The sequence below is a fragment of the Montipora foliosa genome, chromosome 11, assembly GCF_036669935.1.
Source record: "Montipora foliosa isolate CH-2021 chromosome 11, ASM3666993v2, whole genome shotgun sequence".
Taxonomy (NCBI): domain Eukaryota; kingdom Metazoa; phylum Cnidaria; class Anthozoa; order Scleractinia; family Acroporidae; genus Montipora; species Montipora foliosa.
The window spans coordinates 38,637,286-38,663,545 of NC_090879.1; the positions used below are offsets into that span (position 1 = coordinate 38,637,286).

The 26,260-nt window shown below is 39.8% G+C and overlaps 2 protein-coding genes across 4 annotated transcripts in view; both read right to left on the reverse strand.

The window, feature by feature from the left end:
* LOC137974799 (major vault protein-like) overlaps positions 1-8,832 on the reverse strand; it is a 36,550-nt gene extending 27,718 nt beyond the window's left edge. For 2 of the 3 annotated variants that reach the window (XM_068821784.1, XM_068821782.1), the window contains exons 1-7: positions 8,732-8,832; positions 7,824-8,001; positions 7,462-7,599; positions 6,391-6,571; positions 4,132-4,235; positions 3,203-3,325; positions 2,622-2,747 (exon numbers count right to left, since the gene is read on the reverse strand). In XM_068821784.1, the coding sequence (XP_068677885.1) occupies positions 2,622-2,747; positions 3,203-3,325; positions 4,132-4,235; positions 6,391-6,571; positions 7,462-7,599; positions 7,824-7,973 (822 nt within the window). In that variant the 5' untranslated portion in view covers positions 7,974-8,001; positions 8,732-8,832. Of the gene's footprint in view, positions 1-2,621; positions 2,748-3,202; positions 3,326-4,131; positions 4,236-6,390; positions 6,572-7,461; positions 7,600-7,823; positions 8,026-8,731 lie in introns of all 3 variants that reach the window. The other variant, XM_068821783.1, reaches the window with a different exon arrangement.
* Positions 8,833-22,998: 14,166 nt separating this feature from the next.
* LOC137974813 (X-box-binding protein 1-like) overlaps positions 22,999-26,260 on the reverse strand; it is a 3,400-nt gene continuing 138 nt past the window's right edge. Inside the window, exons 1-4 of the mRNA XM_068821805.1 lie at positions 26,202-26,260; positions 25,996-26,092; positions 25,074-25,369; positions 22,999-24,336 (exon numbers count right to left, since the gene is read on the reverse strand). The exon at positions 26,202-26,260 is cut by the window's right edge and continues 138 nt beyond it. Coding sequence (XP_068677906.1) covers positions 24,165-24,336; positions 25,074-25,369; positions 25,996-26,092; positions 26,202-26,260 — 624 coding nt within the window. The 3' untranslated portion in view covers positions 22,999-24,164. The remainder of the gene's footprint in view (positions 24,337-25,073; positions 25,370-25,995; positions 26,093-26,201) is intronic.

Here is a 26,260-nt window from a genome sequence, read left to right on the forward strand (position 1 = left end):
TGGTTTCTGTGCACTTGCCTCCGACCCAATGCGCCTCTCCCACGGAATTACCTTGGAGATCGGCAGGGTCAAGAATCCAAACAAGAATCCCGTCACAGAGTGTGCCGCTGAGGAGCTTGGTTTAGAGCTCCTCAACTTGTCCCCTGAGGGAGGACCTGTGTCTGACGTCACTCTCGCCCTAGCCATGGCAAACCAAACTCCCGCATCCGGCGTGATGGCCTCTCGGCGCGGGAGGTCTGGACTCAACGCGACCAGCTAACTGGCGAACAGCTTCCCATACTTGACAGACAACTCATCCTTAGTCAGAATTACTCCCGCCAGCAGAATCACGCATCCAGTGCAAAGTCTAAGGCTCGTGGCCGTACCAACTGACCCTCAGCTGCCGTCTCTGTCAGCGACTTAGTTTTCTTGAAAGTTGACCCCGTGAGAAATACCTTGTGGTCTGCGTTTGTGAGGACCTATATTGCGAGCTCCGGAAGTTCACCACCTCCGAGTTTCGCAGCAAACTCTACTTGGTGCCTATGTCTGAATGTTATCCAGTGGCTCCGGCAGTTTTAGCTCTGTCCCCGCAGGGCCCCATTCGTGGCCTTCTCAAGCCTTCCCCATTTGACTCTGATGATGACGCCGACACCGTTAGTTTACCACCAAGACAGTCCACTGTCCCTGCACCTTCTCCAGTGGTTACTCAGACTACCGCCTATGAACAACCCACGGTTCTGCAACCCGTGCACGATGTTGACCCCGTTCAGGAACTTCCTCCAGTATCTGCAGCCATTGTCCCACCACCCTGCATCCCAGCCTCTTCTCTAGACTGCTCGGTTCTTTCACATGCTCCACCAGAGTCTGCTGCTGCTGTTCCTTCCAGGAGGTCTGGCCGTCATCGAAGCGCCCCGTTTTGACAAAATCAGGACTGGGACTTAAAGTAGTGTGCTCAGCTTTTGCGTTCTTTCTAGTAACACTAGTCCGTGCCCTTTCACCTTACTGTGGTGATTTTATTTTACTCGCTACATTTAGAAGGACAAATCTAAGGGACCAGAGACTGTACCCGTTGTGCGTATACCAGTTTAGTTTCAGGTTCGCTTTCAGTGTTGTTGTTCTAGGTCAGCCTCTGTACGTTCCTACATTTAGTCATTTACTTTGCACGCATATTCAGTTTACTTCCGTGCCTAGATGCTAGGAAGACCGCTAGGAGGCAACCACGCCACTACGTTATTTACATTGTACTCAGTGGTTGTTAGCTCTGCGCAGGCTCGTCCGGATGTCTGTTCCACGTGCTCGACATTGGTTTATGTTGTCGTTTTATTAAACCTTCAAGTTAACGCAGTGTTTCCTCTTTATTGGCGCAACAAAATTGCAAAGAAATCGACAACGTTGTTAATCATAGTTTTACACACTACTCCTGATATAAAATAAATGCAACTTCGACTCTCCTGCCTAGTGTCTTCTTCAGGGTGATCTAAAGCTGTTACACGAGTCCTTTTATATGCTCACTCATTAGTGTCATTTCTTATTAATGAGGTGTAAAAAGGTGTCAGGTAAAAGACTGCAATCATCATGGTTCAATGGAGTGTGGGCAGAATTAATGAATGCATGCAAAGCTTCCAAACAAAGGCATTGATGGTTTCTACCGCCATTTGGTGGTGATCATTAATTTTTAAAATTTCTCCGTAGACCCAATTGTACGATTGGTTTGGCAAGCATGTTTCAACGAAGCTGAGGTTTCCTTTTTGCAAAGGAATACTGCTCCTTTAAACACAAAGTCATGCCAAAATGACAGTTGGTTTGTCCGATAATAAAACCAATAAAACTTCTATATGCACCACACGAATCTGCTTTTAGAAAACCTTATGTCTTTGAGCAATTAGTCCAAAAACTTAAGCTAAATAATGACACCATATTACATGTAGATTGAGTAAACCTAAATATAATAAAATATAATTAGAAGTACATGTATATCTGTGAGAATTCGGCCTTTCCTGATGTCTTGGATTGTCAAATGAAAAAACAATGAAAAAGAAACAGTAGAGACTTTATCAGTGACTCATAAATGTCCACTCATAAAGCAATCTCTTAATTGTAAAGTTCGCGGACCAACCTGTACCCAAAACGTTTGACACCTTTTAGAGTGGATCTACCATGTGCTGTGAAACGTGGGTGCATTTGTATGTGGTTTGAGTGTATTTGACACCACTTAAATATTAATTTGTGATAACTTTCAACAAGTTAGAACGCTATTCTTCGTTCAATGCCACATGTGCATGTTGGCTTAAGCTTTGCACAAGTGCTCTAAAAGACGAATCAGCCATTGCAAAATCAATGCCACATAATATGTGCTTTGGTTAACTTCATGCATGTGCTTTACATGCTTGAGTGTGATTTGTGACTTAAGAACGCTGTAAAACAAAAAAAATGAGGCCAAAATTTAAGCCTGAGTAACTAAATTAACTATTAGTTAATTTAGACTAACATCATGTAGACATGTACCTGTCTTCTTTTGTCTAAGTTCTTTAATTGCCTGAATCAGCCTGCCATGTTACTGCAGCACTTATACACAAACTATTATTAGTTGGTCAGCTTCAGTAATTTGTTTATAATAAAAGAAGAAGGAAAAAATGTCTTACCTCTTCATAAACATTTGGAATGTGAGCTTCAGTATCTGCCATGGTGATCAACCACTCTTCACCATTTTTACGTAAAATGCCTTTGTCATCTTTAAATGTTCGAGTGGATCGCAAATGCAGAGCTTTCTATATGGGGGAACAATACCAGTGGGTCATAAAAAAGATGCTTTACAGTACTATAATTACATATCATTATAATAATAATAATAATAATAATAATAATAATAATAATAATAATAATAATAATAATAATAATAATATTAATATTAATAATATTAATATTAATAATAATTTATTATCATTATTATTATTTTATACCCTATATCCCAGCTTACTGATGGTTAAATTTTTGCAAGAGCTATTTCGTTGTTGTTGTTGTTGTTGTTCTCTTAGTATCCATTTGACAAACATCTTCCCTGTTTTTTGTTTAGCATCACTTTTGATTTAAAAAGTGAAAGGAAAACTTTAAGATTCCCTGTTGCACAGCTGAAACTTGAGATTCACTTAGCTCAAATTGTTACATGTAGACACTTAATAACAATTACTATTATGCTAACATTTTTCCGAGTTAATTCACTCACCTTGTCAGTCAAAACATAGGCATCAACAACATCCACCACTTCCTCATAAGCTCCAGGGAGGTAAGCACCAATCTTCTTAACTAGCCACTCCTCACCAGCAACACGTAGGTTACCATCACGATCCTGAGCAAAGATTGTTGAATTAGGCAATTAGTCAAAAATTTAACAGAGGCATTGCTGGCCAGGGATGGGGTGTTACACACTAAGATTGTGGGGCTCCCCACTGTTATAAAGGGACACACACATTTTCTGGAACCATGCAATGAACTTTTCTTATTGCATTCGAGGTAATTTTGTAAGGGGCAGTGTGCCAAAATGGAATCCAGAGGGATGAATCATACCTGCCAACTCCCAGAGTACAAAAATCTTTGCATTATAAAATGTCGTGTTCGACACTATCTGAATACTCTCCGAAAACCACCCAAAGCCCTTCCGAATTTTCCGGACGTTTCTTGGTTAGAACAGCAATTGCTATTGTTCCCATAACTGTGACAACTTTCTACCATGTATTGTGAAATTTGATTGGCTGATTTCTAACCAATTACGGTACTTGTTAAATATAGCCTATATCAATTTGATTGCTCTGTTTTATGTTTTCCGAACCAGAACAGCTCAAATGAGAGCACTAGAATCCAGTTCTTGTTTTATTTTCCTTTTTGACATCTCGAAGATAACGAAATTAATGAACAAATTTTGAAAAAGGCCACGGTAGGTATTTCCCGGGAGATTTGGTGCTCTAACCGGGAGACCGGGAGATTTGATGAAAAACTTGGAGACTCCCGGGAAAACCGGGAGAGTTGGCAGGTATGGGTCAATTCAAAGTTGCACAAGTGTTCCAAATTCAATACATTTTCTACAGTTGTAAGCCTGGCACTTGGTGTCTGTTATCTGAAATGCTGTATCACATAATTGATTATCTGCAGGTTTACCCTTGTTTCCTTTCTTGCTCTGAGTCTGATGGCCTGGTTTGGCTGAATTATGGTGGCACGGATTGTTTCAATAACTTCAACTTCTTTCTTTGGTATATAAGTACCTAAGTAGTTTTGGTGAGGAAACAAGATAATACAAACTATATTAGCTAGAAATTTACCGTTATCTGACAGGTTCAAAACACTAAATCAATACCCTCACAAAAAGAAAGAGAATTTTTACTTTGTAGAAAGGTGATATGTATCATCCTAAAATCTGATCATTATCACTTCCTTATGCAATGTAAAGCTGCATTTAAAACCTATCCACCTTTTTGTCTTTAAAGCATCCTCAGACTGATACTCTTCAATCAAGACCTTTATCTCTTGTTAAAAATACATGAAATTATGGAAAGGTGTAATATGCACCCATGAGAACGACAGAATACAAGTTGCTTGACAACAGGCAAAAGTTCAAATAAAAATCAGTTTCCCAGGCAGGATTGAAATTTTTCAGTTGTCCTTTTGCCTGCGGCATTTTATTTCATTTTATGTTGTTCCACGTGCATGGCTGAAGATGGGGCTTTTGTTGTCTTCTCAATCAGATAAGCTAGGCCCATGTTTTTGCTGCTTGCAGACTTTCTTCCTCCTTGACCCTTGACTATGAAAATGACTTTTATGATGCTTTTCTGGTTTTGGCTTCGGGAAGCCATGAAACAGCCAATTACAGAAAACACCAGTCCTGCGCCATCTCCAGAAAAACTCCTGATGACCACTTTTCTTGGTTGGAGGCGGCTTGTTCCTTTGAGACTCTCAAAGTGTTTCTCAGTGATAACGGTATCATCGGCTTGCGTGCCCAGGTGTAATATGACAGGTACCTTATTTTAATATTTACTTACATTGTACATATAGGGCTTGATAACGTTCCCTGGGTTACTTGGAACAGATAGACCTCTTCCACTGCCACACTTTCCTCCTCAGGGTGGTTTTCACTTGGAACCAGTCCACTCTCTAGATCTCTGACTTATATACCACAACAGCTTGACTATACATGTATATCTACTGTCCAGAATACTCTCTTGAGAAGTGATTACTCTTTCCACATGTGCAGCAAGTCTTACCTCTGGCACAGCAAAAAGCTTCCTTTTGGATGGGCACCATATCCATATCCCATGCAGCATAATTTGGTTGTTGGTCTGCCTGTGGTGTTTCCAGACTCGTTGTTCCTCAAACTATACTGTCCTGGCAACCTTTGTTCACCTCACTGTTGTCATTTCTATTCTGCTGTTCACCTTCACAGGCCTTAGAATTGTCCCTTGTCATCATCTCACCTCCTTGCTTAGCTACATGTATTTCACATACTTTTGCCATTTCACATACAATTTTCAGGTCTCCAAAACTTTCATATCAATTTGTTGCAAAGGCTACCATTCCTTCTCTTCCAACACTGCTATCATGATGGCATTTTGTTTGAAAGTTTGTGAATGTGCATGCAATTAAAGGGGGGGGGGGGGGGGGAAATGTTGAAAATCTTGTTTAACATCTGGATGTGAGACTCATAGTTCATAAGCAGTTCTGGTACGTACTGTTTGATTAATTTCTGGAGTTCCTCTCTGCCAACTATATTGTATTGAAATAAATCAGGGTAATCTGTTCCCTGGGGTCAGTAATATCCATGACATTGCTAGCCCAAATCGAACCCACCACAGCTTCCACACTTTCTAGCATGGACCCAACTCTCCTTGCAGATCCATGGTGCCCAAATTTGCCTGGACTCAAGTTAGCACCTCAATCTCGCCTTAAGTTTGTGTGAGTTGTTTTCTTCTCGTAAGACTTTGTTTGTCATTGTATTCTGCCTTTGCCTCCAATTTAACGGATCAACAGCTTAGTTTTACAGTACAGATCCAATGCGCTCTCATGTAATTGATAACCTAGCCCATAATTATCATTACAATGTCCATTGAGTGTACGCTTAAAATAAAGAGGCCTGTAAAAGCCACCCGGAATAATAACATTAAAGGTCAAAAGTTCAAGGGCTGTTACAAATATGTGCCACAACATCACATTTATTTATTTCTTGAAAAGATAGACATTTTATTGAACAAAAGCCGGATTGTTTTCACCATCACCTCGCCTCTCAAGTGAGGTGTCTGAGCCAATCAAAAAGGAAAAATATTTAGAATTAAAGAAATGGCAAACTGCTTTATAGACTGTCATGATGATACTATATTTTTGCCACAGCACAACAAGTTCAAGATCAACAAAAGCATCTTAAATCACCTGGTCCTTCAAACAGCCACTCATCACCAGCAATCCTCTTTTCTCCAGAGTCAGACTCGTAGTCTAGCATGGCACGAAGTCTTATGGCTGAGTTTGCCATCACCACTCTCAAAGCTGAAACACCTAGTTTCAATACTTCACCAGGATACAATGGAAATGGGTCTTGTGCAAGGCGAATATCCTATTTAAAGCATAAACAAGATAATTCTTTTACTGACAATATTGTAGAAATTTACATGTAAGAAAAGCAGTATACTGATACTGGTACCTAATTGATACATGAATAGTCCCAATGGGAAAAATGTATAGCATTTACATAAATATAAACATTTCTTGAACTGGAAACTCACAAATACATAAAGAAAATGTAAATGCACTATCTGGTATTGTGATCATAGAAAAGTACAAAACAGATCAATGCACACAAATTTTAAAAATTAATTGTTAATGCCACTGTAAAATAATGAACTGATTTATAAAGAAAGGATAACACTTTGACTTTTAGTGAAGCACAAAGGAAACCTTAAGGCCAAAAGGTTCTGCAACATATCCGCTGCACATGGAGTTTTAAGAGACTCTGAAACTGATAAATGTCAGCTCTGATCACCACCGTCCCATACAAAATAATGGCTAAAAAAATGCTGTGTTTAATTTATTGGGAAGCTGTTGCATAGAAGTTGCATGATTTTGAAGGAGGTTAACACCAGCTGGTCAGTATTCGTGAGCTGAAACCTCTAGAATTGTAGGGCTACCAGTGTTTTTGCTTTGAGAACCTACCAAAAAAGAAAGCATTCAAATAAAAGAATACATTATGTACTTTTTGCTTTCAAAAGTACATCCAAGAAGCATAAAAATAATGTTATTTCATTTTCTTAGCATAAATACTGATGAAATAAGAATGTTTTAAAAAACTGGCACCTCAAATTACTATGATGATGACCAAGTTACCTGACTGATCATGACCACGCTAGTATGATGGCGCTACATAATTATGACCATGAGCATATAAATTATATACATGTAGACAGTTGTTACTAAAGCTCCCATGAATTACTAAACCATACAAAGCACCTGATCAGCATGTGCAAGTTTGATTTGTCCGTTGCCATCCACCACCACCCTGTCATCTTTGTCCCTTAACACTGGATTCTCAACAATACAGTAATGCCGAGGGGGTATGGTAATCATTTTCTCTGGACCAAGAATAACCTAAACCATCAAGAAAACATTATAGACCATGAGTACTCTTTTACAATGAGTTTTAAGCAGCAACTTGCAGAAAGGTCAATCTCAAGTGATATTACTCCTTTCTTTTGTGTACCTTACAATTGCCACTCAATGGAAGTATATAGTCTTCGGAAAAATTAAACCTCGCCAAATGAACTAGATCCATAAAGATGAGTGAAGACCAATGTACTGCTGTAACTTCTTACCTTTTCATTGTCTTGCCGAATAAAAGTCTTTGGACCAACTTCAACTTTGGTAACATTTGTGTTCTGGTCTAACACATGGATATAATAGTATGGTGGGATGCGGTAGATACTCTCCCCTTCCTGTGGTGTAGAACTCCGTTTACTGCTCATGCTTTCAGGAGTGAATCCAGACTGTTTCCTTTAAAATGAAAATAATGAAAGTCTACATCATCACTAAAGCATGTTCTCCCCAAAATGTTTCTGCATTTAATCTACAAAGGGTGTTGGTAGTTTACATGTACACTGGACCTCACAAGAGCCTGAAATTGTGTGGGAAAATTATCTCTGTTATTTTAAATTAACTTTCAGTAGGTGCCAACACATGATTGAGTGTTACAACCATGCCTTCTGACCCAGCCTTCGCCCCTCCCACAAACTTCACAACTGCGAGGCTTGCACATTCTTCCGACTTGTACAGGAAAAGCTCGAAAAATTACCCTGAAGGATAACTTTGCTCATAACGCTCGTCATATCTGAAAATATTTTACCTAAATCAGGCTTACGACCAAAATCAAGGTCATTTAAACTCTCCTTCGGTGACCGAAAGATAATTAAGCTTAAGCTAGCAAAATATTTAACCTTACAGATTCAAACACATATCAATTGACGACTGAACTATTACATTAGAAGTGTAAAAAGCGACAGGTAAAGCAATCTTTCGACGCAGGCTATACTGTGAAAGAGAATCGAAAAGCGGAAATTATGAGCCATCATGATTAAAATAAGTAGCATCAACTTAACTTCAGGAAATAAAACTTGAAACATAATTTTATTAAGAAACGGATTTCGAGGAAACTGATCCCTTACATTAACCCTTCGCTCATAACACTAAATGCAAGCCATGTCAAGCGACTTTTTATTCCACTTACCTTTTCCGCAGAGATAAAGCTCGCCGTTCAGTGCGAAAGAGGTGAGTTACATGAGCATCGAAACTGGAAGGAAGGCATTTTATCACCCAATCAGAGGCTTGCAAAATGATGTCATTCATAAATACATCAACAGGTGCGGTTACACTAGACCTCTTGCCCATGCCCAACGGCTTGGGTTGGGTTTACCCTGGGTTATGATCGACTCCCCATTTGCGGTTACACACTTGTAAATTACCCAAGGGGAAGGTAAGCGTTGGCCTGTTTTGGTGGTAAACTTACCTTTAAGATAAGACAAGATGAGATTTATTAGTTTTTCCACTAAATGGTTTTTGAAAAACTTATTACAATACAAAATACATTAGGTCTAGATAGCAGCAACAATATAGATAGTCGTATAAACATAACAACTTTCTTTAATTTTCCAGACATGTTTCGACGGTACATCCGTCATCTTCAGTGTTACATATTTTGAAATCGCCGTTGAATTTAAAGCGCGCGCGATCTTACAAACTTCGTTACATTGCGTTGTCAATATTGCGTATTAAATCAAAACAGAACAAAACAAAAATTTAAACAAGACGCTTTTTTAAAGCGTTTACTCGGAATACCAAGTGGCGCAGAAGTAGGGTGATACATTTTGGACCAGGTAGTTTTTGTGACTACTGCGCGTGGCGCGTAGTCACTATTGCCATCGTGTCAGTTTTTCCGAAAATGAGTATGTAACAATAGAATACACTTCGGAGCCAATCCGCATAGGAAGAGGACCAAAGTTCGGACTCTGCAGTACGATAAATTGCCGATAGTTCGCGAGGACGAACAAAATGTTCGGGTGCACCGTGTTCGCAGAAGATGATCTGTGAAGAATACGGTTCTGAGGTGAGGTTTTAATTCTTACAACAGTTACTTAACGTAGCCTTCGTAGTTTGTTTCTAACCGACGAATTGAGCCCGTTTACGCGTTTAATGAAGCCGCCGTTTTCGAGATAAACAAAGCTTTGCAGTAGCACTTAATTGTCAAACTATAGATGGTTTCACAGTGAGATCATCAAATTAGCAAGGTCTTCTGAATTGTCATCTATAGGAGGTTGAAGATACCCGAAAAATGAATCTTTTTCCACGTTTCGAAAATACAGTATTTCGAATTTCCTAATTGTCACCTTACGTAGCTTATCATGGTGACACCATGATACCAAGCTACAGTGGAACCCCGTTAATACGGTCATCAACGGGCCGAAAAAAATTGGCCGTATTAACGGGGTGGCCGTATTACCGGGGGTAGGGTGAAATTCATGACTAAAGGGCCTTAATGACAAATATCGCATTTGCACTTCCAGAAAAACTTTTCTCTTTAATAAACAAAAGGAATGTACGTACAGTAATTGTATAAAATACTTGAAACTTCGCACAGTAGGTAAAACGCTTAAAATTGTTAAGTGTACTGTATGTTCTGAGCCTAAAATCAAAACAAGAACAGGCCCAGCTTACTATGCTTCTAGAAAACGGAAGCCGCCGTAATTACCTAACCGAAAGACTTAAGTATCGATCGTGTTTTTGATGAAAGCACAAAGACTTAATCCCTTCGCGATTTGCCTTATTGGATTTTACAGTATTGTCAGAAGTAGTGTCAAGATCATGTTTGTAATGAAAACAGGTAGGAGTGTTGCAGACAGTACTTTGTAGAGTAAATCGGCTGTTCGATTACAGCGGTAGGTCAATGAAATTAACATGTCACAGGCGTTTGGCGCGAGTGGCCGAGTTAACGGGATGAAATTCTAGAGGACTCTGCTGTTTGGGATTTAAAATTGTGGCCGTTGGCCGTATTAACGGGTGACCGCATTAACGAGGGTTTTCTATAAGAGAATGTATGGCCGTTAGGCGGGCTTCCACTGTATTTGATTGAAAAAAATATCTATCCCTATGAATCTAAGCAGTTTGAGCCTTTCAAGTACTAGTACATTAGGAGATGTGTTCATATATTTTATCTCATGAGCGAAAAGTAAGCCCTTTCAAGGCAAAGGAAAGTCCACTTTGATCCACCTACACAAGTAAAAGTTGTGTGATTTCAACGCTTCGACAAAGAGCTCAGAAACGATGTACCGCACAGATCTGAGAATTGGAGGTGATGTCTAAATTTGTTTCCCGCAATATTCCAAGTTATTGGCCTTTTTCATCGAACGTTTCGAGTTTATTTTTTTGTTGCGTGACAGTGAAAATGATCTATCGCACGTAAATTTTTCAATGGTCGAAAAACTATCGGTATGAAAGCTGTGGTGAATCAATTCCCACAATTCAGCCACCCCTATTCACAGGACAGAATATTCGAATTCTTTTCCCGTTGTACATCTCTGGAGTAGTCACATGCGCCTCTCGAGCGCCTATGTTTCAATTAGCCAAGTACGAAACAAAACAAGTAAATGTCTCTGCAGCCAGTTGCTCACTCATAACAACGCAGATAATGTACCGGTGAAAATCGCTTAATGTTTACAATTGCAAATAAATTCAACAGGTGACATAGCTATAGGGGTAGTATGTCTTGGAACTGGTTGTATGAATGGAAATTACGTGGGCGTTATGTCTATCTTTGCGGGATCTAGTATGTAGAGTGACATCAAGTAAAGTGGGTTCAATTGAAATTAATATGGGTAAGTGAAAAACGGTATCCATCTGCAAAGGTTCCAAATTAAGAGTGTTGTGAACAACGCGGCCGGTGACCTCCAGCTCTAGGTAACTAACATGAAGATCAAGAAACTAACAATAAAAAGAAAAAAATGGACATCGGCGGATGATGTTCGTACAAAGAACAGCTGAGGCGGAAAGAGACCAAGAAATCTCGGCCATTTATAACATACCGCTGCTGGAAGTTCTGTACTGGCGATTTAGTCATGTTGTCAACAGGAAAGATTATAGTAAATATCTTATTCATGACATTTCTAGACGGCTGAATCCAGCATATTCACGTTTAGCTGCATTGCATTGCGTCATTTGCTATATCGTGGAACATGGGCTTTGAATCATCAAACGAAATTAAACGAGTCACGCTGAAGCCCCAACGTAGAACCCATCATTTAGTTGCTCCCCTGCACGTTATAAATTCCGATTTTCATCGAATTCTGTTAGACGTGAGCCTGTTTCAAGTCTCTCGCTATCTGAAATTTATTGTTGCAGTTGTTTTGTCACAGAGGGAGGTCAAATGCATTGCTCGGAGGGGTGTAGTACATTGCTTTTAGCCAATGAAATCACCGCCTCCTAATTCTATTGGTCATTTGCTGCACAGAAAACTAAATTCTTCCCAGAATATAACTCGGATACCTTTCAGGTATTCCGAGTAATGAGTGACGCTTAGTTCCTTACAGGGAGAGAGTCAGGTTAATGTGTTTCACCCGCCCGATCTCAACCAGCAGGTGAAACACATTAACCTGACTCTCTCCCTGTAAGGAACTAAGCGTCACTCATTTAAATTTTTGTTTTGTTCTGTTTTGATTTAATACGCAATATTGACAACGCAATGTAACGAAGTTTGTAAGATCGCGCGCGCTTTAAATTCAACGGCGATTTCAAAATATGTAACACTGAAGATGACGGATGTACCGTCGAAACATGTCTGGAAAATTAAAGAAAGTTGTTATGTTTATACGACAAAATACATTAAAGTTAAGGATCTAAAAAAAAAAGTAAACATCGAAGATCTACATCTGAACGACAAACTTTCCTTTGGCTTATTTTCGGTAATTGTCACGATCGGCGCTTCTCTTAAACTGTCCACCTCAATTAAGTTCAGCGATTCATCGCTTCATTTTGAGAAGGCAACAAAGACGTCGACTTCAGTTACGCTTTCTGTAGTCCTTGCAACTCTTCAATTTATAATTTAGACGTCGACTTGTTGCTGTCAAGAAAAGGCGTGCTTGGGTATTTCCACGTCCGCAGTTGTTTACACAGTTCATCACAGCATGTATTTTCCTCGCGTTCGGCGATCTTGTGATTGGTTGAGCCGCTTTGGGGTTTTGTTAACCATAAGACTTACATCTGGAACTGTCATGGGCAATTCTTTTGTTCTTTTTGACGTATCCATGGAAATTTCCCACAGGAAATTTTCCTTTGGGCAGATCGGTTACACATAAAAAAATGCTTCCCCGTGGGAAAAAGCCACTTACCCAAGGGCAAAATGGCCAGTGTAACCGCAGCTAATGCATGAAAGGCATCAGAGATTTTTCTCCCGGTAACCCGGTACTCCGGTTTTCCTCTCTCCTCAAAAACCAACATTTGACTTGATTTGAATTGATTATAATTTCAGTTTACAGTGTCCCCAGTTAGTGCTCCAGAGCTGGAACGACAAGACACTTAAAGGGGCTAGGTCACGCTATTTTAGGTAATTTTGTTTAATTTTGTTAATTATGAGCTCTAAACGTCAAATTGGCAGAGCAAGAGTCTTTCATTTGCAAAATCACGGCCACATAACAACTGAGAATGATTTTCCAGCTGTATAAATGACATTTTGATATAGACTGATATAAATTTGAAAAAAGGTGGGCCGACGTTTTTCAAATTTACCCAAATTCAATCCATTTCAATCCTCTCCAGTTTTGTTCATCCATGTCCATGGCTTCCCTGTGTTTTGTTAGAGTTCTTCTATGGTTTTGAACAGTTATTTTGATATTTTAGTTAATTCTTTGACCATTCGATTGGTGCTGAAATTGCCTAAAATTGCGTGACCTAGCCCCTTTAAATAAAGTTCCTTTCCTTTCCTTTCCTTTCAATGTTTTCCAACGTAACAGCGTGTAGTTGGAAAGCGCTTTCTTTACGATTCGAGGAATTGTTATCACTTTGCCGGTGAGGGTTCTTTTTTTTCTTTATTAGTTGTTTTTTTGCATATCTCATTTGTCCTTATGACATCTTACAGCTAATAGCTGCGGTTACACTAGCCATTTTGCCCTTGGGATGAACTGTGTAAACAACTGCGGACGTGGAAATACCCAAGCACGCCTTTTCTGGCCAGCAGCAAGTCGACGTCTAAATTATAAATTGGAGAGTTGCAAGGACTAGAGAAAGCGTAACTGAAGTCGACGTCTTTGTTGCCTTGTTAAAATGAAGCGATGAATCGCTGAACTTAATTGAGGTGGACAGTTTAAGAGAAGCGCCGATCGTGACAATTACCGAAAATAAGCCAAAGGAAAGTTTGTCGTTCAGATTTAGATCTTCGATGTTTACTTTTTTTTTTAGATCCTTAATTTTAATGTATTTTGTATTGTAATTAGTTTTTCAAAAACCATTTAGTGGAAAAACTAATAAATCTCATCTTGTCTTATCTTAAAGGTAAGTTTACCACCAAAACAGGCCAACGCTTACCTTCCCCTTGGGTAATTTACAAGTGTGTAACCGCAAATGGGGAGTCGATCATAACCCAGGGTAAACCCAACCCAAGCCGTAACCCCAAGGTTCCCCATGGGCAAGAGGTCTAGTGTAACCGCACCTATTACAACATCCAGTTGGTCTAGATACCCATGCCCATAAGGCAGAAACGATATGGTGACCCGGGTTATTAGGTTTGTGAATCGAAATCGGAAGAATCGCTAGCAGAGTCCAAGTACTAGACTCACCCGTGACGTATACAAAACATGGACCCCAGGTGCATGGACCATCCCTGTGGACCTGGTCCATGGACCCCTTTATGGACCGGGTCCCTGGACTACCCCTGTGGACCACCCGTCATATTGCACTGAAATTCCACACGTTTTACGAGCAGAAAATCTTAAGATGAAGGAGAGAAGTGATCTTATCTGTACAATCATGGCTGGGAGCGAACAACTTCCAAACTAAGCCTGTTACAGACCGATCTATTTTTATGGACTACCTTTCCTCGAAAAAGCAAAAATTGGTCATCGGGCTCCTGCCGGAGTCTCATTCGCGGGAAATTCAATTCAAAAACGAGATGCTTCCGTGAAGCATACACTGGGTTGCCTGTGGTACGTGCTACAGAAAATCAGAAGGCACTGAATTGTGTGGTATTGAAATACAGCATTCCATTCTCTGAAGAATAACAAATAAAAGAGAAGCGAGAAACATTGGCTTCTGGGCTGACATGTTGATAATTTTCAAGTTCCCTCACAACTTCTTTTCACCACAAGTGTGCCCTCTGAGCATCTGACAGTTTTGTAATACTAAACTTCACTGAAGTTAATCCCTGTTGAGCGGGGTTAGTGTTGGGATGGGGACCAAAACAATAAACCCGTCATAAGAAACAGAAGCATCTGACCGAAAATACTATTAACGCTAACAAATGCGAACTCAGCAAGGTACAGATTTTGTTTAGCTTGCTTTATGCAAAACAAATATTGATGAAAAAGCAAATGACTATTGATACACAGTGTTTAGAAAGAGCAGAAGGAAGTTTCCGGGACGGTCGATCGAGAATAAAATATTTCCGACATGAAAACAACATTAATTTTGAACCGTGAATATAGAATATAAAAAGTTACGATCAGCGACAAACATTTTGGGAGATTTTTGCTACGTTCAAGTAAATTGCAAAATCGAAAGTGGCATGGCCGGAATTCAGCGGGCGCCGTGATTAAGTTACCGCGGCATGTTTACTCGCCAAACAGTGAAGCATCTGTGTCAAATGATGGCAAGAGACCGGGTTTTTGTAAGTTTCTTTTTCTGTCAAGTGTTATAAAGTTTGACTATGAAATGAGCGAAGTCAAAACAAAGATCACAATCGCCCAACTCTTGTTTATGCAAAGTCAAAATTTACTGTCCAAGACGCGTACGACGTTATTTATCACCAGGTAATTCCGTCATTTTGGAAATAGCAGCTACTTTTTTATTCATCTGCGTCACAAGTTTTCACTGATTTTGGGGCTCATTTTGTTGAAACTCAAGCGCGCTTCCAACAGGCCTGTGAACCCTTCCTGCTTACAGCGCAATATTAAAAAACTTCACCCATATCACATTTCAACCTTAAGCTCGAAAATTCAATACACAACATGATATTATAATTCACAAAGGCAGAAAATACCACAGAATCCTTTTCCAGCGAAAAATTTATTGAAACAAACAACATATTTGCTCTTAGCGGCGAAAACCTCTTCCTTTTTCATTATGTGCGTGAAGACAAGAAACTCAATCGTGTCAAATTACCGTGTACTTCAGGTAAATACAGCTCACTTTGATTTCGTCTCGACGGGCGATAGATTGTACCATATAGTCCAGTACTCGTCGCTTTTGAGATTCCTGCCTAGTTTATCCAACTGAGTTTCCATTATTGAGCTCCATAAGGGTATATTTTTTTTAAGGATCCACTAAAACGCCATTCGCGTTACATGACTTTCGACGCCATTGCAGGCTAACTTAATGATTCTACAGTGTCCACCAGAGAAATCTACGCAGTTCCACTACCCTCTCGATCCTAAGAAAATACGCGCAGAAGGCTCTATGCACAAAGACACCACTTACCAGGGGAGTGACAGGCAAGACTTTTACCGACACGGAAAAAATAAATAAATAAAATAAATAAATAAAATAAATAAAACAAATAAAACAAACAAACTAAACGCAGACCTCGACTGGGTTTGCCATAGGCAACCCAGTAATAAATCGCGGTCTGTGAAAACGCCGTGACAGGAATATAGGGCTGTTGTTCAATGCTAGTTCAGTGGGCTACCGATTTGAACATTTGTCTCTCATAGACACCTGATATCATCTATATTAACCTGCGATCAGGCTCTATTTTAGTTTCGCGTGGTACGTAATGTGGAGTTGGCGAAACGAAAAGACGACATAAGAGAACATATGGGCGAAGCTAAAAATGGGCCTGATCCGCCAGGTTACACCTATATGTATTGGATGGCTCCAAAGAGATTCAAATATAACCTACACTTCAAATATACATTCATTTCATTCATAGAGCCATTTTCTCTTGATCGAGTCCTTCACCGGAACAAAATGAGCCCAACAAATAGGCCATTTCCGAGTTCATGTCTGCCTCCTATTCAAAGTTAGTCTAAGTGCGTAGTTTTTGTGATGGTAATTAGTTCCACTTTACACTCCTTCGCAGCCGTTTTTTGGATGTCACGCAACGCTCCCCCAAAGGAGCGTTGCGGGGAGCGTTGCGTGACATCCAAAAAAACGGCTGCGAAGGAGACTACTTTACATATGAATGAAAACTAATTTTCATAAGAAAAACTTTGCACTAAGACTCGCTTTGAAGAGGAGGCAGATATGAACTCGGAAATGGCCTATTGCCGTGCTCTTCGTAGCTTAGGTGGTAGAGCATTGCACCGATATCGCAGAGGTCATGGGTTCGGATCCCGTCGGAGCCACCATCCTCGTTCCCAGGGTCTCTCCTGTAACCTGTTACAAGAGAGACCCTGGCAACAAGGTTGTGGAGGTCTGAATTGTCAGTTGTCTATACCCCGTTCACACCAAAGCTTAAACATGTTTAAAACTTGTTTAAAAATTGGTTTCTCGGCCAAGGGCTACGGTCAAGTGCTCATGTACTACGTACTGTATACTGTTGTCAGTGCCGTAAGGGGCAGGCACAGAACAGTTTCGGTTGTTTATCTGTTCTGGCACAGAGAGTAGGGAAATGCCCGTGGTTTACCTGGGAGGATGGTGAAGATTCGGTCTGATCGACGCTTAACTGTCAACTAAGCTGGCCTTGTTTCTTCACTAGATTGAAGATATGTGGTACACGATATTGTTTTGGTCAATGTCATGGTAAATATATTTGCTAGATACCCCCTGAGAAGACATGTGGTTCAGAAAAGTACTTAACCCAGAACGATTGAAGAAAATAAAAGCAAATCGAGAAACATTTAGCTTCAAGGCTGACAAGTTGATCATTTACAAGTTCTTTTTCACCACAAGCTTAAGCCTGTACTCTGAGCGTCTGACAGCTTTCCAAGACCACTTTGCATTGAAGTTAATCCCTTTCCGGCGGAGTCAGTAACTGGATGGGAGACGTCAAAAGATGCAACTTGTCAGGAACATACGACCAAAAATTCTATTTTAATGCCCAACTAGACCCTCCGTGAGGGTACACTGGGTTGCCTGTGGTACGTGCAGCGTTCCAGGCAAATTGTGACTGGCCCACGGGCCGATTACGGGCTTGCAAAAACAAAGCAAAAGGTAATTAAAAAACCATGTAATAAACTACTTACTAACCGAGCTAGCTCGAGCCGTACTGGGGAATATTGGCCCTGGGTCGTTTTTGTACGGACCTTGCTGCGCTCGGTCCGTACTGCCACGACCTCGGGCCAATATTTCCCTGGCAGTACGGCCCTCGCGCTCGGTTAGTAAGAAGTTATTAAGGGGTCACCCAGAAGTCATACCAGCAGAGGCCCTTTGGCTCACAGGTCCTCACACGTTCGTACGACGAAACAGATCCTTTTCTGAGGTTAAAAGCCTGGCTACTGGCCTAACTCTTTTTCCTACTTTCCCAACCGCGAGAAAACCGCGGTAAATCAGCCATCGCCAAAAAATGGTTGTTTTTTTTCTCAAAAAATATTTAAAGTTAGGGGGAAAAAATACATCATTTTAAAGCTAAGAAAATAAGCTTTCCAACAGCATATAACTTATTTACAGACAACTGAAACATTTTATAAAAGCGAAAGTTGAACGAAAAAATTTAAGAAAAATAACAGTAAAATATGTTTTCTAGGCAAAATTTGGTCATTTTAGCGTTGATTACGAATTTTTGGATGCAAAACTAATATTTTCTGCAATTTATCTGCTTTCTTGGACATAAATTCGACCGAAAACTGATAAGGCACGAATATTTTTAGATTTTTAGGAATAATAGATAACGTGGTTCAATGCGTAATGTGATAATGCGATAAAAGTATCAAATTTGCGACCCATTGCTAACGGCAACGGAAGCGATCGCATTACGAATAATTAACCTCTGTTGCCAAAAACCACCCAAATAACCGGTCAGTGTAAAACGCAGACTGCAGACTGCAGACCAGGGATAAAATGCAGACTGAGGGTAAAATGCAGACTGCAGACTGCGGGTTAATAAAATAATAATGAAAAAAGAGTTATAAGAGTGTTAGTAGCCGTTTGTACTTTCACACTGAAACCCCAATACAGCTCCCATCGCTTTGGTTGCCCCACGGCATGTTTTAAATCCGGATTTTTATCGAACTCTGTAAGAATTGAAGCTGTTTGGAAAGATTCCGGCGGAAAGATTCCACAATAAATATTTACTTTCCTCAGGCCAACAGAACTATGTCGCGGTGGCCGAGTGGTCTAACGCGCGCACATGATCGCGAAGCGCAGGGAAGGGATATGGTTTCTAATTGGGGCACGGAAGTTCGGATATACTGAAGGATATAAAGGTATGTTCACCCGATCGGAGCTTAATTCTAATATCCGTGGGGTATGCACATTTGTGACTACCAACAACAAAAAAACGACACCAGCCCGGTCTTAAGACGTGGTATGCCTTCGGCATTCACGTAAAAATGATCCTTGAAATTTTGCTCGAAGTTGTGCAAAGACGTGCCACAAACACGTTCTTACGGTAACATGTTTTTGGTATTTAAGCCGTACACACACATACAGAGAGTCATTTCAGCGGCTTTGGCAATATTAATGTCGTAACGTGTAAATGAAACGTTTTTTTCCACTTCGTTAGACCATCGCTTCCTGTGCATTCGGCACTGAATTTAAGAGCCGTTTCAAAAACGAAATTATTTACTTACTTTTCTTGTTTCATTTTTATTTTATACAGAATGCCCCAGCTTCGCCTCCCAAGAAAAAGAAGCCGACTGATGACTGATGAAAATATCATGCCCAGTATCGAAGAATAAACAGTGCATTTTAGCTTAACTGTTGTCGTCTCCTTTACTGTGTTATTTCACTCCGAACAGTTGTTAGATTAGGTATTGAAAATAATGCCTCGAAATAACTTTTCCCAAACATTCCACATTCTATGCATTTCACTGTCATATAAGCATTGAAAATTCCTTCCTCTATGCCCCGCGTTGCACCCTATCGTCCGCCATATTGAATTTTCACTCACTTGGTGATCAATAATGTCACGTGGACGAGAATTTGAGCAGTGATTGGCTAATGGTTTGTTTTGGTAGTGGTTATCAAAATTGATAACAATCCTGGACTGAGAGATAATTGTGTCAATTGTCCACATAAATGCGAGGATCACTCCTCTCCTTCGTCTAAAGGTGTTCTGCTTGTAACTTTATAAGGTGAGGGGTGGTCTACAGGGGTAGTCCATGGACCTGGGGTCCATCTTTTGTATGTGTCTGACGTATCGCATCACGTGATACAAATCGAAGCCTAACAGCAATATTATGGACAAGATGCAGTCATTTTTGTGACGTAACATATTACCATGGCAACAGGAAAGCCTCGCAAAAACACCCTATATTTTGGTTTTAGTTGCTCATATCTGAAAAACGAACTCAGTGACCCCAATTTTCTATTGCACAAAAGTCTGTGTAGCCGATTCAGAGCTACCTTAAATTTTCAATTTTCAATCCGCTCCTCAGAATTTTTTAAATTTTGCAGAAAGTTTCATTCTGGCATGTTGATTACATTTCAGAAATAACAAATGGGGGTCAACGAGTTCTTTTTTGGGATATGAGCAGCTAAAGCCAAAATATGGGATGTTTTTGCAAGGCTTTCCCGTTGCCACGGTGACTTTTTACGTCCAAAAAAAAAATGACCGATTCTTTTTCAGCAATAATTGGTGTTTGATATGATACCATAACATTCCTATTCCTGTTAAGTTACCAGTTTAGTGCGTCTCGTCCTTATACTAGACGTCTGAGACGACTAAGACGCCCTTAACTTGAGACGTTTAATTCGTCTGACGTTTAATGTGTCCAACTTATTTCCCGTATTTATACTAGTTGTCTGAGACGTCTCACGTCTTAGACGGCTCGAACGTGTTCTAGTATAAATGTAATGTTTTCCCCAAAATTAAAAGTGGCTTTTAACCGAAAGTTATCCTTTAATTTGCAGCTTCAATGTTATTTCTACAAGCCACCAGGCGTATGGCAACACTATGATCTCCCTGTGTGTGTGCTGTATGCCAGGAAAAATCTCGATTCCTCGAATTCTGTCTGCTTCTGATTCTGTCCCGCGATGATTTTGACGTCATTCTGTGAATGGCGTCCACGGCGGACAGAGAAAAAAAGGAATTTTAGTCGAAATCACAGAAAAATTACATTGAGAGCTTCTTTAGAGCCTAGCGAAGGCATCTGGATGGTTTTTATGGCAAAACATGGCAATAGTAAACGATATTCATGGGCAAAATTATAAAGGTGAGCTTCTGATTCTGTTGCGTAAATATCATTACTACGTGGCTACATTTCTATAACTTCGGCCGTTCACTTGTTTTCTACTCATGGGCTATTGACCCGTAGTAAGTAAGACAAAGCGAGTATAAAAATGTGCACAAGCTTTGGGATTAACGCGGAATCAATGCAATAGTCAATAACCTACGAGGCACAGGGTATCTCACAATAGCACACCTGACCCGCATCGTGACAAAATGCGCTCGGCAGCCTCGCCCCCCTTCCTTGAGAGTATTTTTTTTTCTTGTTCTTCTTCTTATTATTTTGTTTGATGTTTCATAAAACTATGTGGCAGTCAGCAGAGAAAGAAATTCCTAACAATCTTCTACTAGCACTTGGTGTATGCGACGAGCCTGCTTTTCCAAACACCTCATTGCATGCACCCTACGCGAACCTACCAATCAATAGTGCCTTACGGTTCATGAAAGGGATCAAGACCTGCTCCGGATCAACGTTTGCTGAAGAGCGCTGTTCAGATCTCGCTGCCGATGATTGCTATGCATTAGTTGAGAGATTTGAGGTAAAGGAGATATGCGAGACCTTCAAGAAGACTCTTTCAGGCTTCATTGTTTGATTAACGAGATATGAAGAGAAACGACAAATGGCTATTGTTGATACCCCTGTCCCTTTTAATTACGCATTATCATTTTTGGTTTTCTGGCTGACAAATAAGGTGAACTCCAGATTTTATTTCATGCTTTCCCAACACTTTTCAAGTCTCAGAATTGTTGGAAATGGCGTTTTGGAAGGAAAAGCAGAACTTCGGGTGTTTGGGGAGGTGGGGGTGGGGGGGGGGGGGGGAGGAAATGGCCCCGGACCCACTTAATTAACAGCTCACGCCAGCGTTACTCGCCCTCCATGACACCGATGGCGTTGAAAGTTAATTGTTAGTTTTCAGCCATGTTTTTCAACGAAAACAAAAGAAAACGTTTGCATAATAATAGAGTTGAATTCCCGGAGGATTTGGTCAGGGCTCCAACATGGCCGCCGTTTCTTTGTTTAGGGGCTCCAACATGGCGGCCGTCATGTGAAAACCGAGAATAAGATGAACAACCCCCCTTCAGAACCGCCCTTCCCTGGGAAACGCTCTTCCTTTACCTCCGCTTGGCAATAAAAATTAAGAAATACCAAAAGCCCATCAACAGAAGCGTAACTTATTTTTACCACATGGTCTTTGTAGAACGAGTTACCCTGTTAGATTCAGTAAGATTGAGTTTCTCCGCGAAGATTGTCATGTCTAGTGTGGCAAAACTTTGACGTTGAAACTGACAGTTTGTAATCTAAAATAGGGCCTGGGCCCCATTTCTCGAACATCCCGAAACTTTTCGGGTGTGACAATTACCTCTGTACCTTAAGAACGGAGAGGTTTTAAGAGAAAACTTCACAATCATCTTTTTTATAATCTTGAAAACATGTTTTTAAAAAATACTAGCTTATCAAAACAAGCGGATGACAGTTTCGTAAATGGCTTTTCGGGACCGAAAAGTTATCGGGACTTTCGAGACACGGGACCCTGGTCAATGAAAGCGTAAATGCGGCAGGGCGCTGCATGCCCTTTGGGAAACTACATCTCTCTGTTCTGTAAAATTATTCAGTTATTGTAAAGGCTTTAAAACATATAGACAATAATGAAAGACGAACTTATAAATCAGTCCTTTTACGGGAACGAATGAGCCCAACAAATTGACCTGCTCCCAATTGAGTTGTTTTTCATAGTTCATTTGGTAGAGCATTGAATCAGCTACCTGAAATTTTCAGGTGTGTATAAAGTGACAATTGCTAAAATTGCCCAGTTAAGTGCAAGGGTCACTTCTACCTTTCGCAAAAAGAAAAAAACACCTGACCACAGGTACAGCCAGCCTGTCTAAGAAATTTTTGGGGAGGATAGTTTGTCTTGTTGAAAAACCTAAAAAAATCTACACTGTTGGCCAATCAGATACTTTGCAACTAATGCAAGGCACTCACGAACACTTTAATGAGAAATGTGACATTCCACAAATACTACAGCAATAAAGGAAACCTTCACTGATAGTTACTCAAAAATATTCTGTACAAAATTACCTGTTATAATACTCAGCGAACTCATTAGCTGTATGATCTACTTTAATTCCACAAAGAAATAAAGATTACAATGATTAATGCATGCTTCTATTAAAGCAAGGTGTACGTGTACATAAACGTGTTATTTCTTATATTACAAACATTATACTGCTACCTGCTATTTGTTTGGGTAAAAGCAGAGGTATTTTAACCAAATTTAAAACACCTGCATGTGAAAATTACATTTTTCCAAGGCAGGGGTTGCACAAAGGAATTATAACCTGATTTGTATGTGATAACTATTAATTTTAGTAAAATACGCCATTTTTGAAAATACCATAATACTCTTTGTTTGCCCCTACAAATTTTGCATAAGCATTGTTTCCAGTTTCTCTTGGGACTTACAATGGTCCCAAGAGAGAATAAAAACAATGCTCATGCAAAATTTGGAGGGACAAAAGAGTATTATGGTATATTCACTCCACTTATAATCCACTTATAATTGTCCCAAATTTGACTCACCGACAGCTCATAAAATTACCAGTATGTATACACTTCAAGACTATTACTAAACTACTATCAGTTATCATGCGAACAGGCTCTTGAGTATGTGGTGCCTGATGGCACTCATAAATGGCTAAGTCAAGGTGCTAGTCAATACTGCAAAATGCAAAATGACAGCACACGCTCAGGATAATCATGGACTCTCAGTCTCTGCCAATGCACAAATAAATCTGTCCCCAAACTGGACTGACATTTTCTTCTTTTGCAGGCATTGGTCCTTGGTCCACTTCAAAATTCCAAAGAGCAGCTCTGATTTAGGAGTAGTGACAGCATATTATTGTATGGAACCTACAGTACGTATGACACTATCCTTACATTACAAGACACACAATCACACAGCCAAAAGAGAAGGGAAAAGTACTTCTGTGAAGGTTTCCTCCCACATTTCACAACCCAGCATTCCAGACTCAATATCAAGTTCTTTGAAATCCTTAGGAAAATCTTTTAAGTTCAAGATGTCATCCAAAGAAGATTCAAATGCATCACATCCCATTCCAACCATATCTTCTAATTTCAAGTCACTGCCGCTGGATTGTGGCACTGCCTCTTCATCTCTGTCACAGATTTTGTCTTCGGTGACTGAGAAGGAAGCATGTTGGCAACAGGGTGAACTGGAGCTGTCTTCTTGTTTTGGTTGAATGAAAGATTCTTCTGTGTCATCAAGAAAGCTAAAATCCACGTCAGTCTGCAAGAGTTTCAAGAGCAAAGTTAAACAGTCATGCAAAAAAAAGATTGTGCTCTTATTACAATTTGTGCTACTAAGAACTTTTGGTGACATTCTATATACTTTCAAAGATAACACACCCACACATGGGATTGACTGAGTTCCACCAATTATTTCCCACCAATTAGGTGTCAGCTTAAGTTTCAAGAAAGCTATCATAACTGCAACAGTGGGACTTGAGATTTAGTAAAAAGAGGCAACATCAAATTCCCCAAGAAACAACTAGTGGATTTTTAGGAAAAATGTCTCAAACTACTGAGTTTAAACACCTAAAATACAATATATTTTCAGGTGATACTTAAGATGCAAATTTGTCTCACTCCTACTGACAATTCAACTGACATTTGAAAAATTCCATCATAACAGTTATGATACCTGGCAACACTATAAATGGAGTATGAAGTTTCTCTGTTGTATGGATTAGGAAAATTGCAACACAGGGGAGACTGTTGGTTTTTTCTCTAAACTGACAACTGAGGTTTTAGTGTGATAATCCTACACAGCAATACATTGATACACTATATCTTATTACAGGAAGTTTTTCTCTTGGATTTCACCAAAATTACATGTAGATCTACAAGTGGAATAGAGGAGTTTCCTGCCTTTGTACCGAGTGCAAGTGTAAAAAGAGTTTTTTGTTACAACCAAAACATACTGTAAACAATCATCCTATTCTTTGGAGATTTTTTTGCATTTACCTGTTGTTGATTGTCATCCACATCGTGATCAGAGAAAGAAACAGAATCAGGCGTTCCTGCTGCTGAGAAACTGAGAGTGATGCATACTCATTATATTCTGCTTCTTTCTTGATCACAACTGGATTGTTTGGTTGGGAGGCTGATGAAACTTTAGAGGTGGGTGCAATTGAATGGCTGACTGGTTCTGGCGAAACTGGAGGAGTGAGGCCAAGACGAACTCTCAACTCTGAATTCTCAACTGCTACAGCTTCAGAGTGTTTCCTTAGGCTTTCATTGTCGAGTCGAAGGGCTTTGTTCTGAAAATATGGATCAGCATTAAAAATGACGTCTTTGTACCCCGATATTGCATGCATTTTAAATACCCAACCAAATCTTGGAAGAGAATCTAACATATTACATTTAGCAAAATTATATGGGGCTCGGATATTTTTTCCCATTTTTCACGACAATAAATAATGTCTTTCTTCTCTCCTTTAACACCGATGGTCATAGTGTACTCACAGACGAAACCGAAAACGAGAAAAAACACGATAAATAATTAAAATTACACCACTATAAACAAAGACACAACTTAAATAAGCTTAAGTCGAAACTAGTACAAAATGAAAGAGCAATCGAAAAGACAGACTTTCAATCATACCAAATAACCACTATGGTTTTAAACAATGAATTTGAAAATTTTATTCTTAGAAAGAAATATTTTCTCGTTCACTCGCTGTTCTTAAATGATAGTTGAAGTTCTTGCTTCGCTGACAGGAAGAGGAATTTACTTTTGTATTCGATCAGTTTAATGCTAAGAACATAGCCACAATTGTATCAAATAGGTAACACCAAAAGGACATTGATCTATTAAAAGTAATTTAAAAATCTAACTTAAGAACAAATAGCAAGGTATAGCATACAGTATTAACACTTAGAATACCTCCTTTTCCAGGTGAGCCACCATTTCTTCGAGTTCCGTCATTCTCGCTTTCTTTCTATCACGCGCTGTTTGGGCAGCCACACGATTCTTTAATTTTCTGAATAAAACAACGAGGATAAATTAAACAGAGCGAAGAGCAGCCATCCGAAAGAGGATATCAGACTTTGAAACAGTGAAACCAACAAGATCTTTTGTCGTGGACAAACCTTCGAAGTGCTCTTTCCTCCGCCGATAGGTTATCCAGACGTTTTCTTTTTCGGGGCTG